The following is a 19435-nucleotide window of genomic DNA, read 5'->3' on the forward strand; positions in this document are numbered from 1 at the left end:
GAAAGGCAGAAAGGAGGCAGCAGCTGTGACTGGAGAGCGCTACACTGTAAGGTGGTGAGAGACAGCTGCAGAGGCGGTGGTCGGTTGGCTTTCATCTTCCGTCTTTCCTGCTGCATGCCTGGTGCTTCTTCCTGCCAGCTTTACTGACCAACAGCAACTCCAACCCCATTACCGATGCTCGGCTGCAAGCTCAGAGGTAATCTCACCAGGGAAGCAAAGACCCTTCCAGACTTCTTCACCAGCCCCTTCCAGGGTTCCCCCTCCCACAGGTGGACATTCCTAACTTCCAAATTTCCCCAAAGTTCGAACTTGTCCACCTGTGCCAGGGCTTGAAGAGGACGTGCCTTTTTCCCCCCTAATTTGAGTGGTAAAGTCTGAAGACTGAAAAAACAACTTTCCTTTTTAAAATGCTAACTTGTTTTCCTAGAATTTGAACAATATTCATTCATACATTACAAAGAATTGTGTTTCATTCTGAGTTCTAGGGCTCTTCTGTAAGTGCATCTCTGCAAGTATGTGGAGAAAGGTGGAGATTCCCCCCACTCTACTTCCACCGTATTTTAAGCCTTTTGTGGAATTGTGATTTCTCTTTTGTGTGCCCTTTGTTTTAAACTCTTAGCAAGGAATAATTTGTAAACTGGTTTCCCAGTCAAATATGTAATCATGGCAATTTGCTAGGTAAGAAGCAGGGAATGGCAGGCATCCTCAAATGGAGTTAAAGAAATCCTAATTACTTACACCTGCAGAAGCTGTTGCTTTTGTAAGGTATGTAATTAGCAGCCAGCGTGTGCTGGAAAATGTGATTGTCTGTTTAAATACGGGATGCAGCCCGGAGGCCACCCAGTTTAGAGCTCTCCCGCTGTGTACATTAGCCCAGCCTGGGCTCTCCTGGCCACTTGCTAAGGCTGACTGCATGCCTAAATGCAGTGTGTGGCCAATTGAGCCCCCTTTCCTTGTTCCATGTGCAAAGCAGGTGTGATCATTTTTAAAAATTGGCTCCTTTTGGCTGGGTGCGGTGGCTCATGCCTATAATCCCAGCACTTTGGGAGGCCGAAGCTGGCCAATCATGAGGTCAGGAGATCGAGACCATCCTGGCTCACACGGTGAAACCCTGTCTCTACTAAAAAATATAAAAAATTAGCCAGGCATGGTGGCGGGCGCCTGTAGTCCCAGCTACTCAGGAGGCTGAGGCAGGAGAATGGCATGAACCCGGGAGGCGGAGCTTGCAGTGGAGATCGCGCCACTGCACACCAGCCTGGGTGACACAGCGAGACTCCGTCTAAAAAAAAAATGGTTCCTTTTAACTTAGTGATTATGAACTTTCTGCTTTTCTAGCCCAGTGGTTCTAGGCCTTGGCTACACATTAGAATCGCTAGGGACACTTTTTAAAAAATCCTGATGCCCAAGTTGCACCCAAATCAATTAAGTCAGACTCACTGGGGCATCAAATTTTTAAAGCGCCCGAGGCGATTACAAATGCGCTGTCAAGTTTGAAAACCAGTGGTTCCCAAACTTTTAACTGCATGAGAATCAGCAAGCAGGCTTGTTAAAACACAGGTTGCTGGGCCCTACCCCTAGATTCAATAAGAGGGAGGCAAGGGTGTCCAAAACTTTGCACTTCTCATATTTATGCCAAGAATACTGTCAATGTTTGCTGTGGCTTGGATATGGTTTGTCCACACCAAACTCATATTGAGGCTTGGTCCCCAGCGTAATGGTGTTGAAAGATGGTGAGACTAATTAAGAGGTATTTGGATAACAAGGGATCTGCCCTTGAAGAAATTAATGATATCTGGTGGGAGTGAGTGTTCCCTCTCCCAAGACTGGATTAGTTACCAAGAGAGGGGGTTGCTATAAAATAAGGCTGACTCTCCAGTATGGTATCTTTGCACATGCCCGCTTCCCGTTCTGCTTCTCCATCATGTTAGGACACAGTACGAGACCCTCACCATGGTCATAACATGAATTCCCCAGGCTCCAGAATCATGAGCCAAATTAACCTTTATTCTTGATAAATTATCCAGTCTCAGGTATTGTTACAGCAGCAGAACATGGACTAAGAGAAAGCTCAAAACAATGTTTAATTCCTTTTGGAGTTAGAATAGTTAATCATTTTTTGCACGACAGGCATTAGCTGTCATGTTTTATAGATACTAGCTCATTTAATCATTTTCACAAGGCTGTTTCCTTCTCATCCTTCAGGTCTTAGAAAAAGTGCCAGAGCTCAGACTCCCTTAAAAAGTCACCTGACCCAGTTACTCTCTCCCACATCACCTGGTTTGTTTCCTTGGGGGCTCTAACTCATCTGTAATCTTGCTTCTGTCTCTTCTAGTTCCACTAAGTTTCCAAATGTAGAAACCGAATCTTCTTCACCTAGTGCCTAGCATGTGACAGGTACTTCTTTGCCTAGTGCATAGCACATGACAGCTATTTTTCTAATTGCAGAATGAATGGGTTCACACAACAACCCTGTCAAAGAGGTACTATGATCTACATTTCACAAACCAGAAGATAATTATTAAGTAACTTCTCGGAGATCACAGTGGAGGAACTAAGATTCAAATTGTCTTCTGACCAGAGCTGGGCTCTGAAACCACTCCAAGAATTGATCATCAGCCTTAAACAATCAGTCTTCTTTCCTTGTAATAAACTGAGTTACTCATCTAAGAATGTCAACTTTGTCTTACTACCACTTGACTCAGTTATTTTTTTCCCAAATAACAATAGAAATCCAGAGCCCAAACTGTAGAAATTGGCAATTTCCTTATTTAAAAACTACTGTCCATAACAAAAAGTCTATTAACAATACCCCAAAGCAGTTAAGATTTCTACCTCATATAAAATCATAAACATTTTAATTCAAAATGTTGACATTTAGAAGAAAAACTACATAAAAGCAAATGGATTTGAATTATCTGACTTTATTTAGCATGCAATGCAATTTATTCTGGCAATAAATTAATATGTGCAGTTATAAAAAATGTTGGGTAGTTTTTCCAAGAAAAATGTTTCTGAATGTGCACACTAGAATATATGCAGAATCCTTTAAACAGTCGACTTCATATTTTAAACTTGTGTGGTAACATCAAGTTTTGGAAGAATGGACTTTTTCTGTAATTCATGATTTAGTTTGAGTTTATAAAGGTTTTAATTGCAATTTCAGTTCCTACAAGCTACCAAGCCTGAAATTAGAGAACTGACAGCTGAGAAAGGAAATCACCTGATCGAGTCTCCTAATTGTACAGCTGAAGAATCCAATGGCCTTGCCAAAGATTACGAAGCTAAAAAGAGACATAGCCTGGATTACAAGTCAGTTTTTATAGGTGCTCCAGAAATGTCTTGAGCTAAATAAGGCATACGTATCACACAGAACTTTAGTCGTATCTCAAGAGTCCAGTTTTACTCTGCTTTCTCTTTATTTTTTAGGCATGAGGTCTTGCCCTGTCACACAGGCTGGAAAGCAGTGGTGTGATCACAGCTCACCACAGCCTCAAACTCCTGGGCCCAAGCAATTTGCTCAAGGCCCTACACCTTGCTAATTAAAATAAAATTTTTTAGAGACAGGGTCTTTCTATGTTGCCCAGGCTAGTCTTGAACTCCTGGCCTCACATGATCCTCCTGCCTTAGCTTCTTGAGTAGCTGGGATTACAGGCACGAGCCACTGCGCCTGGCTCTGGTTTTACCTTCTGCTTAACACAGGATTCAATCTTGATGTGTTCTCTTACAGTTCACAAACTTAGTGACTCAATTGCTTTAGAAACAAAGCAATAAATGATTTGATTTAGAAATAATTTGGTTTAGAAACAAAACCATTCCCATTATTGCAGCATTATCATCAGTCACTGACTGCTAATGCTTTTTATGCTTCTTTTTTCCTGGGATGTGTGAACCTGGCAACTTTTCTTCCTGTTCTTCTGTGTTCTTAGCAAACCCATATCAAGGGCGTCTATTCATGTTTGAAACTCATCAGCATCAGAAAGAGCTAACATGTTGGCAGTATCTAGAAAACCATCAACATGATCATGGGACAGTTCATTTCGCTTTGCAGCTGATGCCACCATAGTGAGTGAGTACTCTGCTCTGTTCATCTGAGCAGTCACTTTGCTTTTGCAAAGCAGTTGTGGATTACTTCTGGGATGTCAGTGTCCCAAATGGCAATGAGATTTCTCATCACATCCAGAATATGCCACATAATGTACCGAGCATTTTCAGCTCGGTACATTATAATTTTTGGTAATTTATTGTCTCAGCCTAGTGACTGCACACAGCCATGCTGCTGGCAGGTAAAAAAGGCTACTCACTTGTTTTAACCTCCAATGAATGTGTGCGGTACATTTACCAGTAAGTAACAGAACATTTACATTCTAGCAAGCTATTTTTCTAATTGCAGGAGCCATTCCTAAAACAACCTGACAGACATCACTGCATTAATATTTTTTATTTATACACAGTAAAATTGTGTATATAAAGGGAATTTTCAAATTTCCAATGTAAATGATTTTAATTTCTTGCTATTCTTAGTACTGCAGCAAAAGAAGGGTGATAGCCTATCTTTATATATTTCTTTTTCTCCAGGGCAACATTTCTCTGCAGGAGTGAATGTCTGGTTTGGCTGCATGTTATAGAGGCTTATTAAAGATGCTCTCATGGGCATATTTATTCACAATAGGTCTCTCATTTTCAAGCTCATTCTCCACTGTAGATGCTTTACCTTGTAGTAGTGACACAACACTGTGATATGCCAAAAGCACAGCTACCAGCCATGGAAATTTGACATTAACCCCTATCTGGAATGCAATTTCATTAGCCTTATCAAAAAACAAACAAAAACTCAGATACAGAAATATTACTTGCTCTGACCTGGCAAAGTCATTCAAACGTTCCATTTACTACACTGGTATGCTTTGCTCCTCTCATTCTGTCACCAGTTTCACTTCTTTTGGATGTTTTTCTTTTCATCTTGTCCGGACTTCCAAGGAATATGCAGAATATAAGAAAAGTCCTCATTCTTTCATCACTTCATTTTGGACTTTCTTTCTTGTTCACTAACTTTTAGCTCTGGAGACATTGTGACCTCACTGTATTTTCTCTTTAATACTATGACCAAACTCTCTGCATGAAGCATTACAGAAATGACACGCTGAACAGAACATGTCCATTCTAATGGGAAAACTGAGGAGACTGGCTTGGTACAGAAACTGGAAGTGTGGTACTGATGAAGCAACTAATTTTAAATTTAGAACAGCAAAGCTGATGTCATATTTCAAAGGAAGGGCTAATTTTAATCATCTTAATAACCAAGTCAAAAATACAATCTCTTTTTTATTAAGAAATCCTAATGACTGAGGTAGATGATGCTGTTGTCAGATACTGAAGTAATTTGGTTTAAGATATGAAAATGATGAAACCAAGGGAAAGAAAGCACTGTTTTGAAATTATCTTCTTTTAAATTTAGATGTATAATTAAGAATGCTTCCAATTTAAGGTTCTAAGCACAAAATCCAGATATGTCATGTTATGGACTTGCTTCCTGAAGATGATATCAGCAGTTGATAGAAAGAATCCACACTCTCACAGAACAGCAAATCATAAATGGTTGTCTCTGTGAAGCCAGTAGCTTTGCATTCGATATTTCTATCTGGGCTCATTTCCAACTGTTCAGGATTTGGATTCCTGAAGGCTTCTTCAGCATTTAACTAATTCTTTGTTGGCTGAAGGGGCCGGGACTGTTTCTCCACACACAAACTGATCCTAAGACAGAGTGAGAAATGACATTAACCAATGAATTTCCGTGTCATAAATACATTAATATTAAACCTTCATTTTGTTACAGAATCAATCCAGCGCTGTTAATTTTGTTTTTCGTTTGCTATTATCATTTCATCCTTGTTCAAAGAGCCAATGACAGCACCAGAATTAGAATCTTAAACATGTATCAGTTTTTTCATCTGAATTCATTATTTAATACAAAGCACCTTATAAACAAACATCCCTATCTTCAGTTCAGAGCAACCACTTCTCAGAAATCACATAAAGACATGCCACATATTTTAAATTTCTGTATTAATTACTACTTACACTAAAACTTCTCCACTTTAATATTTGGTCATTCAAATACCAGTCCTCTTCAAAGTAATTACTTCTTCTAACTAAAAGGGACAGGTCTTTATGTGGTTCCCAACATGGATAATCTGCTATGTTAGCTACTTTGTAAATGAAGTTCAATCTCTGATCTTTTATCCTGGCTTATGTCAGCTACCACAAAAAATCTCTGCTTCCAAGGTTATCCCTCACCTCCAGCAATCTGATTCCCGAAGGATCAGCCCCTACTCTGTCCCTGCTACTCTGTTGCCCAATATGTGGAACCCTTTCACTGTGCCCTTTGGAATTCATGGTCCATTGTTAGCACAATGCTTCACATTCTCAACCTCTTTCTCAAAATGTCCTTTTATCCCCAAGAACACTGGTAATATCTGGAAACAGTTTGAATTGAAACAACTGAGGATTGCCATTGGCATCTAATAGGTAGAGGCCAGGGATCCTGCTAGACATCCTATAATGCACGGGGTATCTCTGAACAACAAAGAATTATCAGGCCTAAAATGTCAATAGTGCTGAGGTTGAGATGAAGTCATATTCTTAAGGACAGTTTCCCCTACATGCCCATCTAGTGGAGGCTCTGTGTTTTCAGAGTCCTAGTACCAGAGGGATTGGAAGTGGGGCTAGCTCCTCCTTTTTGCCTCCATTCTCCTTTCCTGTCTAAAACCCATCAGTTTAGAATCTTATGTCTTGAGACTACCGCCTTGCTATTCTTCTCTGTTGCTGTCATTTATCCACCCTGGATGCTATATTCCAACCCCTCTGGACCTCCACCATATTCATCCTACCACCCTTTCACTGCCCCTCACTCCCTTCATGTTCTCTTTACCTAGTTCAAACCCCATGGTCGGTTATAACCACTCTTCTCTCACTCCTTACTGTTTACTTGGGAAAACCTTAAACCTGGTTAAATCTAACTTTCTGTGTCTATATTCACTAATGAAGGCTGAATTTCTACCACCTTAAACCCTCTCTTGATCCTCTATCACCACTGGTTACTGTCCCATGTCTGTGCTCTCCTTTGCAGCAAACTCCTTAAAAGAAATGCCTACACTCACTGCCTTCTGTTCTCTCATTCTCTCCAACCAGTATTCTGCCCATTGGTTTCTTCACTCATGCGCTGTTCCTGTTACTCCATGGAAACCGCTCTCATCTCCGTCACAGATGAACTCAGTGTTGCTAAAGCTAATGGTTAATTCTCGATTGCTTCCTATCAGTGTCACGTGACAAGGATCACCACTTCCTCAATCCTTTCTCATCTGGTTTCCAGGATTTGACACTGCTGATTTTCCTCCTTTCTCAGTGGTTTCTCCTTTACCATCAGCTTTGGTGATTCCTCACTTCCCTCCCTGACTTTTTAATACTGTAGTGCTTTAAGGCTCAGTCCTGTATTTTATCCATCTCTACATTCACAGACCTGGTGGTCTCATCCAATCTCATGGCTCTAAATGCTATCTGTTACTGATAACTCCCAAATTGACATTGCTAGCCAATCTCTCTCATGAACTCCAGACATGCATATCCAATTGCCTTCTCAACAGCTCAACTTGGATGACAGACCTCTCAAACTTAGTATGTACAATTTCAACCCCTATACCTATAGTTACATTCCCTCAATTGACAGTAACTCCATCCTCCCAGTTATTAAGGTCACAAATATTGAAATCATCCTTGTCTCACTCCTTCACACCCTATATCCAATCAGTTATTCGAAGCGTATCCAGAATCTAAGTACTTCTCATTATTTCCATTGCTGTAACCAGGTCCAAGCCACCCATCTCCTTCTTTAATTAGTGTAATAGCCTCCTGACTGGTTTTCCTGTTTCTATGCTTGCTCTCTATAGGCTACTCTGAACATAGCAGCCAGAATCATTTTTTAAAAAACTTAAGTTGGATCATAGCACTCCTATGTTCAAAAATCCCCCAATGGTTCCCTATATCACTCACAACAAGAGCCTAAGTCCTTAAAGTGATCCGCAACTTCTTCTTATGCTACTCTCATCCTGCTCTGCTCTGGTCACACTGTCCTCCTTTTTGTTCCTTGATAAAATCAGGCATGTTCCTGTCTTAGGTCCCCTTCACTGAACGATCCTTTGCTCGACTCTCTTACCTCATACCCTCATATGTACATGGCTCACTCCCTCACCTCCTTCAAATCTTTACCTATTAAGGCCTTTCTCAGTAAGGCCTGCCATGATCACCCTGTGGAAAACTGCAACTTCCTCCCAGACCAGCACTCCTGATCTTCCTTACCGTTTGCTTTCTGTTGCAGAGCACATTTTAATACAAGAATGAATCATTATATTTCTAAATTATAGTCTAAATTATAGCCCGCTTCTCTCATGAGGCTCTGTGCCTCATCCCCACTTTCCCTATATTCATTTTGGACTTCATCCTTGAGAGTGTTAAGGTCCTTACCTAAGATTCCATTCCAAGTACTCAACAAAACTTTGGGTAGGAGTGGGCAGTAATAACATTTTTTTTCTATTGTCAACATCCTTGGGTGAAAGATAATAGGGCAACTAAAGACTAAAATGAAATTGTAAAGCTGCACCTAGGAATTATATCTCAAACAAGATAATGCAGAATTCTGTGTATAAGCCAGCATGAAATACCATACAATTGTTCCCTTCAAAGTAAGTCTAGCAGCTCTAAACAATTTTAATTACATATTAAATAGAAGAGAAATATAAAAAATTGTCCACTAAAATAATCTATATACTTTCTATTTAATAAATAATAATTTTCACTAAAGCTAGATTTATCTCTAAAGCTAAAATAAATTACGTAATCTGAACTTTAAACGTTTTAATTTACTATTCGGCTGTTTATCAATGGTGTTTAAAACCTGCCTAAAAAAATACCGCACTTTACCTAGCACAATGAAACATTCTCCTGCACTCATCACTGACAAGCTGATCTAAGTCCTTGCCACTGACTTACAATACCCTTCCCGCGTTTTAAAATTATATCCCTTACTTTGTCATAAATCACTTTTATAATGAGAGAGCAGCTAGGACACGTTGCCACGTCTTCCCCATTCTCCAAATCTTCCTACAACGAAATCAAACACCATGTGGTCAGGATAGCTTCTCTTCGCCATCTCCTCCCCCAAACCTATCCCACCCCTAGATGCAAGTCTCTTGGTGGCTTGCCTTCCCCCCAAGGTGGGTGAGAACCCCAGGGCCTTCAGCGAGAAATGCCGACATCATTTTCCCCTAGAAACGTCACTTAGGGGAAACACCTAGGAAGGTTAGGCGAGCTTCGGTCGCCCCAAAAGCCCTGGGAAACAAAAAACGAGTCCCCTCCTCGACAGAAATATCCCAGGTTGGGACTCTAAGGCAGGGATCGGGCAGAGAGACAGAGGCTCTCCGCCACCCTCTCCCTGACCTAATCTAAGGCCAGAACTGCGTGCCTACCGAGAGAACTCAGGGCATTAGTTGGGGTGGGGGGACGCGGGAGGAGGAAGATTCAGCAACGGGAAAGTGGGCGTGGGTGACACAGCGCAGCAAAGGCTACCCAATGATGGAAGGAACAGGGCGGAACCAAACTGCGCTTGCTTGGGTGAACCGCCGGGCGGGACCCTGAAGTTACCTTGGTGATGGAGAAGTTATCTCCACATGGGCAGGGATAGAAATACGTCTCCGAGTCCTCGTCATATTGGAAGTCCTCGATTTCCACCTCGTCATGAAACACTGCCATGGTCAGCGGGGGTGGCCGAAGGGGTAACGCCCCAGCAGTCCGAGGCCAGCTCCGAGGGTTTAACTTCGCCGGAACCGGCCTGGGCTCGGCATCATCAAGTCGCGCCGGGCAAGGACTAGCCCTTCCGGCGCATAGGCAATGACGCAACTCCGCGCTGCGCGGCCAAATGGACAACCGGTAGCGGTCACCATGGAGATGGCTGAACTAGGGGCGGAGACACTGGGAAGACTGAAAGCTTGCTCAGTGGGGTCGCGCACCGCTCCTCCTATTGGGCGGCAGCGACCAATAGAATGTGGGGCTCGCCCGCGCTGCTACGTCACGTCTGGGACCGCGGAGTATCCGAGGCGCCTGTAACTAAACGTGGCCGGGTCTGCAAGCTAGGTGTCAGCGGGGAAAGTTTCCCTGCTTCTTATCGTCTGCTTTAACGCCTTAAATAGCCCGCTGAAGGCTGCAGCAGGTGCTAGGTAGCATCCTCCCGGCCCTCGGGAAAGGCGGGGTGGGGAGGCGAGAGCAGCTTAGCCTTCTCGACCTCCCTTCCTGGTGACGGACGAACAGTTCCTGTAGAATTTCGCTTCACCGAGTGACCTTGAGCCCAGGGCGACGGTCAACTTGTTAGTTCCTGGCTGCAGGTACATTCCGCTTCTTCCTCACCCCAGACGTCTTAAAATACCCTAAATTGTGTTGCTGAAAGGACCAAGCCCTGGAAGGCAGGGATTGAGTTCTAGTCTTCTGTTTGCCAGGCTTATAACATTATTAACTACGATGATTTGTAGTAATAGTAATAACATCACCTTTTATTATTGGAAAGTTATGTGCCAGCTATTGCACTAAGTGAAATTGTCAACTTTAGGAGTTTACATGTTATTCCATTTTATTAATCTTTAAACTGAGGTACAGAGAGTTAGGCATCTTGACTAAAATCATACACCTGGGAAATAATGAAGAGCTTGTCTGTCTCCAAAGCCCAGGAACAAATTACTTATGTGAGTACCAGTTTTTTCGCTGTGAAAGAAATGGTGTCAGTAGGCAGGTTTATCAGTGTGAGGCCTATGTATGCCTTGAAGCGAAATGCAGATAAAAGGCATTTTTGTCTTGAAAGCAGTGCTAGTGCCTGTTTTGGTAAACCGATTACATTGGGTCTTACTTAATTAGTAGGCATTTTAATATCTTAGTAGAGAAGAAATGCATTGTAGTGAAAAAGCACTTTCGAGAGAAGATCTGGGATCGGAATCTTGAGTTGTTGATTACCTCTGGCAACTGGATATTTACATTCTTTGGGCCTTATTTCCTCTTCTAAGAAAGGATTGGAGTAGAGATGATATAAGATCCTTTTTAGATGTAATATTCCACTTTTGCACGGAAATTATGAGCTTTACTTGGTTCAGCAATGATATATAACATATTTAGTTTACATTTACGTAACACATATACATAATATATCCCTGTGCACTTTTGAAGAAAACATTACAATGACTACTAAACTTTACATTTATTCCTAAAAGGGCGGATCACGAGGTCAGGAATACGAGACCAGCCTGACCAACATGATGAAACCCCGTCTTTACTAAAAATACAAAAATTAGCCAGGTGTGGTGGTGTGCCTGTAATCCCAGCCACTCAGGAGGCTGAGGCAGGAGAATCTCTTGAACCTGGAAGGCAGAGATTGCAGTGAGCTGAGATCACGCCACTGCACTCCAGCCTGGGCGACAGAGCTAGACGCTGTCTCAAAAAAAAAAAAAAAAAAAAAAAAAAAAAAAAAAAGAAGAAGTAGGTCATAATTGTATAATGCAAACTATATTTGATGAGTGCTGTTGTATATCAGGCCAGAGGGAGTTGTTTATTGGCAATACCAAACCTCCACCTCTCTAGGTTGTTTGACAAGGAAGAGAAGGGGTCAATGTATTAGGATTGATTTTAGTAACACTGTTGCTTGCCAGGTACTTTGGTAGACATTTTATTTATTCCTCTCAGTAATCCAGTGAGGTGGCGTGGGTAATGTTAAAATGGCAAGAGGAGACTTGCTGAAGATTAGAAAGCAGGAAGGAGTCACACCTGAGCCCAGTTCCGCTGATTTCCGGTCAAATACTCTGTGTATACTACTTGTTTACCACTAAGGTTTCTTTGCCTGTTGGAGCAAGAGGAGCCCTTTTTCTTCCTCAGTGACACCTAAGATTCTAAATTGACAGATGTCATGATTGTTCTTTGAACTTACTTAATTTCAGTGCATTTATGCTTATTGAGGCATTCTTGGCTTTTCTCTGTCAATGTCCTCTCACACCCTGCCTAATGTATCAGCAAGTTTTGGGGCTCTAATTCCAAAATATATGTCATGTTCATCTACTTCTGCCATCTCTGTAGCTGTTACCTTATTATAATCTTAGACCACAGTCTTTTAACTGGACTTCCTGCTTCCACTCCTGCCCCTCTCCCTCTATTATCCTTCCCACAGCAACTTGAGCAGTCCTTTAAAAATATAAATTAGGTCTTGTCCTTCTCCTGATTGATTCAGACTTTTCAGTTGCTTCCCATTACCCTTAGGATAAAATTCTTACCCTTACTATAGACTGCTGGACTTCATCTCATTTCACTCTTACCAGCTTACTGCTCTCCAGTCACACTGGCCTTGGTTCCTCTAACATGCCGGGCTTATTTCTGTGTTGGGACCTTTGCTCTTGCTAGTCCTTCTGCCAGAGTTGTCTGCCTTTAACATTTGCTTGGCCGCCTTTTCCTCATCATTCAGATCTCAGCCAAGGTGTCATCACTGGAGAGATGTCTTTCTTGATATTTCCCCCACCTACCCCATCACTCTTACTCCCTTTATCATACTCATCATAATCTATAATTATCTTGTTAATTATTTGTTTACTACTATCTGTCTCTGGAACTGTAATAAAAGCTTCATGATGGCAAGGGCCTTGCGTCTGGTTCTTTATTATATCTCCAAGGCCTAAAATAGTGCCTGGCACCCCTGTAGTTGTTGAATGAACTGAGTATACCTGTTGAACTGAAACCATGTAATTAATCTTAAATGTTAAATTTAATCTGTTGCTTGCAGAAGTTTGTTTTACTACATATTTAATGGGTGTCAGTTTTATTTAGCACTTGTTATACTTTTCTGCATTTCAGAAATAAAGTTAATTAAGATTTTTTGGTAAGGGAAGGCCTGTGAAGATACAGACATTGATGGGATGGTCTACTTTATATGGTTTTAGAAATAACTTGATATATATTGATCTGCTGTGGTTGATTAAATGCTTACAGTATGAAACCGCCGGACATATTTCAAAAAATTAGTAGGTTTTAAATTTTTTATATTTTATTTAAAGGACTGGCATAAAGCTTTGGAAAGCACTTTAAACAGAATTTTATAAAAATGTCCTTTATTTACCAGTAGGTGGCACTCCTGGTCATGGTTACTTTTACAAAATAAAATCTTAGGATTTTAAAGAGAACTCTTTTTTTTTTTTTTGAGACTGAGTTTCGCTCTTCTTGCCCAGGCTGGAGTGTAATGGCATGATCTTGGCTCACTGCAACCTCCGCCTCCCAGGTTCAAGCGATTCTCCTGCCTCAGCCTCCCTAGTAACTGGGATTATAGGCGCCCGACACCACACCTAGCTAATTTTTTGTATTTTTAGTAGAGATGGGGTTTCACCATGTTGGCCAGGCTGGTCTCGAACTCCTGACCTCAGGCGATCTACCTACCTCATCCTCCCAAAGTGCTGGGATTGCAGATAAGAGCCACTGTGCCCGGGAAGAACTGCATTTAAAATTAACATTTGTTTTCCAGTTCAGTTGAGAAGGAGACCATTCAAACAGCATAATCATTAAATGATGTATCCTATTGTGAGGACAACTTATTTTAGCAATAGTTGTCTAAAACATTGAACAGAACAGTATTTCCATATTTAACAATATAGTGGTTAAATTTTATCAGGGAACTTGGCCTTAAATGACATGTAACTGTGTCATTCTAGCCGTTGGTCTGCTGTTTCCTGGGGTGGATATCCTAAGTAGCAGGTGTTAAAGACAGGCAAGGAAGATGAACAAAATAAGCTGTAAGATAAATAATCAAAAAAAAATGGAAGCATGGAGGGAAGAATGGATGGAGAGGGGGTAATTGAGAGTGGGCTTGTTGTGAGGTGATGCCTACTGATTTTAATGGCCTTTCCTTTGGCAGCTAAGAGGTAATAGTGCTTTTGATCAGTTCCCCAAAACATTGTTATATGTTGTTTGTGCCATTGCAGGAACTTTGTGAGAATTTTAATGCATGGAAAAGCTGTCCATGTTCCAACTGCTGTACATCCAAAAGTCTCAGTGTAATAGCAGGACCAAAATATTCTGTCAATCAGCTGACCATATACTTAATGACTCCTAAAATCTCGTGGACTTCTAAGGTAAGTTTCAACTTCTTTCTTTCAGGGATTAAGGTAACATTATTGACTTAGAACATTTAATGGAGAAAAACTACATTTAGTGGTCTTGAATGAGGTTGAAGAGGCCTTCTGCTGTTTTCATTTAGTAAAGAGAAAAATAGCAAGTAGCATGCTTATCCGCAACGATGCTGCAACATACTATGACAAGAAGAAATATATCTTTTATCTAAAGACTAGTTATGAAGCAGTGAGCTTTTTAATATGATTTGGGTATAACCAAATAAACTGCATATGACGTATCACCATCAGATTTATTTATTTTTATTTATTTTCTGTCTTCATCTATTAGAATGCAAGCTCTCTAAGAGAGTTTTTGTTTTCTTCGTGCCTAAAGCACCATTGCTTAGGCCAGTGCCTGCCACATAGTGGACTCTTGATAGATACTCGTTGAATGAAGGACCAAATTAATGAACATGGAGTAGGAATGTAAACACTTAGCTTGAATATTTTGCTAACAGCAATTTATCACAATTAATTTATATACTGCCTCCCAAAAAGCTCAGAAAAAAAAGTATTCACATGCATTTTCATTTATTCTCAAGGTAACTAGGATGGACAAATAGAGCAATGTAACATGTTAAATGTGGCCATTTTAGACAAAGAAATGTTTAAAAATTGACATAGGAAAATGATGGAAAAGGAACCAAAAAGAAATATCATCTGACTCCTAATCAGTGCTTTTCTTGATAGGCTGGTAGTTTTTAGAATTTGAAATGTTGAAGAATCTGTGTGTGTGTTTAACTTTTTGTTGAAGTTCAAGTACAAACAGAAAACTACACAGATCCTAAGAGGACAGCTTAATCAGTTTTTACAAAAAGTGAAAATACCCATGCAATCCGCACCCAGATTAAGAAACAACATTGTCACTACCACCTCCCAAGGGAAATTGCTAACTTGATTTCTGACATCATGGATTCATTTTCTCTGCTTTTATACTTTATATGATTAGAATAAAAGAATATCTGTTCTTTGGGGTCTGGCTTCTTTCATTCAGTATGTTATTTGTGGTAATTCATCTGTGTTACTGCATGTAGTTGCAGTTTGTTTTCATTGCTGTATAGTATATCTTACTGTGTGAATGTATCACAGTTACCTTATCTCCTGTAGTAATGGCATTTGGATAGTTTCCAGTTTGGGCTATTAGGAATAGTGTTATTATTTTCTGTTTTGGTTTTTTAATATCTGGGAACCTTAAGCTTCTTGTTTGGGAACCGTTGTAAATATATCTTCCTCTTACACTTAACAAGAAATATAAAAGACTTATGTAGTACTCTTTAGTTAGAATACAATTATCAGGAAGTTACAAAATCTCCCCTCTTCTATAATAGCATAAGATTAGTCATGTGAACTTGGTCAGAGATTTTAGAAAGTGATAGAGAACATGAATATTTGATATTACCAAAAATTACATACTTATATACATAATTGTGGAGATACCTTGAGTCAACTCTAAATAGTGGCAGAAATTTTGTCAAGGTGAAGTTAGGCTCTTGGCTGCTTTGCTGGTAACTTGACTCATAATAGCACCAACAGAAATCCAAACTCTTCCTCACTGACCCTCTAAAATAGTCTGATATTTCCCCACTTTAAAAAAAAAAATTTGAAATTTCAGTTTTCTGTTTGCCCAGAAAGCGCCATGGCCTGTGCTGCTGTTATGATTCCTGGGTTGTTGCGGTGCTCTGTTGGAGCCATCCGTATTGAGGCTGCTTCACTGAGATTGACACTCAGCACTTTGCGCCACCTTACTCTAACCAGGTGAGTCATTAAGACTTCTATGTCATTTGAAGTTAATTTTCAAAGAGACCCGACCTGCTGACGGTTGTGGGAGGCATATCAAACTCCCGGAAAGGTAACACCTTAGCTTCAATGTGCATGCTGTCAGGTTGTTAACCGTTTTTTTGTCTGAGATGGAGTCTTGCTCTGTCGCCTGGGCTGGAGTGCAGTGGCACGATCTTAGCTCACTGCAACCTCTACCTCCTGGATTCAAGTGATTCTCCTGTCTTAGCCTCCCGAGTAGCTGGGATTACAGGCATGCACCACCACACCTGGCAAATTTTTGTATTTTTGGTAGAGAAAGGGTTTTTCCATGTTGGCCAGGCTGGTCTCGTACTCCTGACCTCAGATGATCTGCCTGCCTCGGCCTCCCAAAGTGCTGGGATTACAGGCATGAGCCACCATGCCCGGCCAAAACTTTAGTTAGATGGGCAGATACTCACTGGCCATTTTATAGGATCCGTAATGTTACACTGTATTTAGGATAACCATGATATTTCAGGAAAAACTAATTTTATTATTTTTATGAGGATAATATGTAATAACCTAATTTTACTTTCTATTAAAGCATAATGAAATCCAAAAGGAAAACCGATCACTTGGAGAGAACTGCAAGTGTCCTTCGACGGGAGGTTTGTATCTTTGGGGTATGACAGGTTTTTCCAGCTAGACCGTTTACATGTGGTTATGACTGGCTTATGGGTAAAGCATTAGATGAGTCTGGTCCTTTTGAAGGACAGTTGGGAAGTTTGTTATTTTTCTATTTAGAAATTTTCTGAGCAGGACATTTGATATCTGATTTGAAAAGATGACAGATACTCAAATTTTTCCCTTTAAACTTGGAATGAATGGATTTCCTTTTGATGAAGCGAGTAGAGCAGCAACTGAGGGAGCCATCCTCACAGGTATGATGTTTAGGGTTATGTTTTAGCACTAGAACTTCTTTTAAAGCCTACATTTTATGAATAGCTTACCTTTCTCTGTTTTTTTGTGTGGGGTCTTTTTTTTTTTTTGCGTCACATCTCAAAGTTCTTGTTCTCATTCCTGCTTTAGAACAACTTATTTCATCAAGGGAGAAAGCACTAACATCTGAGAAAGGAAAGTGGACGAGCTCTTGTTACCCTTCTAATGTACAGATTTTTTCCACCATATTCAGACTATAGAAAGCTAATCTACCACCTGAAGGGGTGTCAAGGGCTGAGAAATAAAGGATCCTCACCCTTTACCTCAGTGAGTAACCCCATTTTTGTTTAAAAACATAAATCGGATATTTGATTTTGCTTTTTTGAATGTTTATCACTTACTCAGATATATTTAGCTTAGTGTTATAAGTCTATTTAAGCTAACAATAAAAAACTATTTCATGTAAAGAAGGATTATATACTTCTACAAACATGGGCAGAAATTACATTGTCTCATTTAAATTTATCTATTAATAGAAGGACACACTTTAATGTAAAGGCATATTGTTTAGGCCCTACTTTTAAGGCTAACTTCTTTCAGAAAGTTACTTTGGGACTAAGGGTAATGTGTTTGTTGATTCAGCTTAAAGTTCTTTTTTTTTTTTTTTTTTGAGAAGTCTGTAAAATTAGTTTAGCATAGTAGATTTAGGAGCTTGTGGGGAAGTACACTTTTTCCAATAATAAATCTGAAAATACTTTTTTTTTGGTTTGTTCAAGTGACCAAAAATGCTGATTCTGTAAATGTGAGACTTGTTAGGATTTCTTTTTATAAAATGAAGGCCTTGCAAATTATGAAAAAAAAAGTGATTTATCTTACAGGCTCTTTCCTGTTGTATTTTGAGGCTGGTGGAATTAGAGCAGAGGTTGAAAATCTTTCCCTAGAAGGCCAGATAGTAAATACTTTAGATTTTTTGGGCCATGCTGTCTTAATTACAACTTCTAATCTTTGATTTTATAATGTGAAAAGAGCCATAGACAGTATGTAAACAAATTTCATTTACCAAACACCCAGATTTGGCCTGCAGGTAATAATTTGCTAGTCCCTGAATTAGAGTATTCATTTCAGAATTTCATTTTACAAGACCAATTAATTTTAATAGCCTGCAGAAACTAAGTGAAATATGAGCAAAAAAGAATCATCAAGCATTTACAAACAATTAGTATATTATTTACTGTTTAGCGTCAACTGATATTTACTGAGCACCTCCTGTTTTCCAGGACCAAAAACTTGTTTCTTACCTTACAGAATTCTCAAAACTATGCCATAAGATAGATAATAATATTTTAAGACAGGTAAGATAGATAGATAGTTAATAGTATTTTCTTGTTTTTTTTTTTTTTTTTTTTTTTTTTGAGACAGGGTCTTGCTGTGTCACCCAGGCTGGAGTGCAGTGGGTACAGGGGTACAGTCATGGCTCACAGCAGCTTCTGTCTCCCAAGCTCAAGTGATCCTCCTGCCTAAGCCTCCTGAGTAGCGAGGACTACAGGCACACTATTGTGCCCAGCTAATTTTTAATTTTTTGTAAAGATGGTCTTGCTGTGTTGCCCAGGCTGGTCTTGAACTCCTGGCCTCAAGTGATCCCTTCTCTTTGGCCTCCCAAAGTGCTGGGATTACAGGCATGAGCCACCACACCTGGCCAGTATTTTCTTTTTAACAGATGAAAAGACTAAGAATTGGACTAATAGGAACTTGCACAGCATCCATCATAGGCATTAACATACTTAATTATGTTGACTGCCAATTCTAAGGAAACATCTATTTCTCACATTTTTATTGTTACCACAAAGTCTTTTACATTTTTCAAATTTGTGTGGATATAAACAGTATTTTTATTTATATCACCATCATTTCTGTTTCCTAATAAAAGACCTTTATCTCCCTAAGGTTATCACCACTTATCTATAATTTCTTGCTTATTAATTTTAATAAAATATACATAAGTGGGAATGTACAGTATTCAGTATTCTGTGGTTTACAAATGAGGCAGGCACATACTTTAAAGGTTACACCTATTAAGAAATAGTTGCTAATGGCACGTCTCTCTCTGAGTACGCTCACACTCCCTTTTCTTGGGTGTGTGCTTTCCCCCTTCCAATAAATCACTGTACTATCACTAAAAAAAAAAAAACAAAAGATATCAACTATGATTTCTAAAATATACTTAAATATATTTAAAATTAACCTCATTAAAATTTTTGGTTTATAAATATAACTGTATAACTACAGTATGTTAAGCTTAAATGACTATGTATTATGATGGTTAGTGACATATAAAGTACTGATATACATATTCTTTCAAGTTTGAAGTACCTCACCTGAGAACTCGGCTAAGGGGCAGTTCCTTAGTTTGGTTCCACTGGAATAAAATTATAAAAGGTGTATTTTCCTTTATGTAACAGATACATAACTATAGCCAAAAGGTCAGGCAACACAGAATTCAGTAAATACTGAGGATAATGCAATAG

The 19435-nt window shown here is 39.8% G+C and overlaps 2 protein-coding genes across 12 annotated transcripts in view; one reads left to right on the forward strand and one right to left on the reverse strand.

Annotated features, from left to right (window-relative positions):
- Positions 1-2901: 2901 nt before the first annotated feature.
- Positions 2902-10001, reverse strand: DPH3 (diphthamide biosynthesis 3). Of its 2 annotated transcripts, XM_003826197.5 has the most exons (3): positions 9694-10001; positions 9079-9153; positions 2902-5751 (listed from the first exon to the last, which is right to left on the reverse strand). In XM_003826197.5, exons 1-3 carry the CDS (start codon positions 9799-9801, stop codon positions 5686-5688), a joined length of 249 nt encoding a protein of 82 aa, XP_003826245.1. In that variant the 5' UTR covers positions 9802-10001; the 3' UTR covers positions 2902-5685. The 2 variants fall into 2 exon arrangements, with proteins under 2 accessions (XP_003826245.1, XP_003826246.1); XM_003826198.5 differs by lacking the exon at positions 9079-9153 and having other exon boundaries at positions 9694-9936.
- Positions 10002-10091: 90 nt separating this feature from the next.
- The window catches only part of OXNAD1 (oxidoreductase NAD binding domain containing 1), an 84734-nt gene continuing 75390 nt past the window's right edge, over positions 10092-19435 (forward strand). For 7 of the 10 annotated variants that reach the window (XR_010111403.1, XM_034955925.3, XM_034955926.3 and 4 more), the window contains exons 1-4: positions 10092-10430; positions 14046-14195; positions 15847-15989; positions 16576-16639. Coding sequence is in view for 9 of the 10 variants with exons in the window: in XM_034955925.3 (XP_034811816.1) it covers positions 14166-14195; positions 15847-15989; positions 16576-16639 (237 nt within the window). In the remaining variant the exon portion in view is untranslated. Of the gene's footprint in view, positions 10431-14045; positions 14196-15846; positions 15990-16575; positions 16640-17060; positions 17238-19435 lie in introns of those variants that run through there. The other 3 variants (XM_055109535.2, XM_063602209.1, XM_055109534.2) reach the window with 2 other exon arrangements.

The sequence above is a fragment of the Pan paniscus genome, chromosome 2 (genome assembly GCF_029289425.2).
Source record: "Pan paniscus chromosome 2, NHGRI_mPanPan1-v2.0_pri, whole genome shotgun sequence".
Classification (NCBI taxonomy): domain Eukaryota; kingdom Metazoa; phylum Chordata; class Mammalia; order Primates; family Hominidae; genus Pan; species Pan paniscus.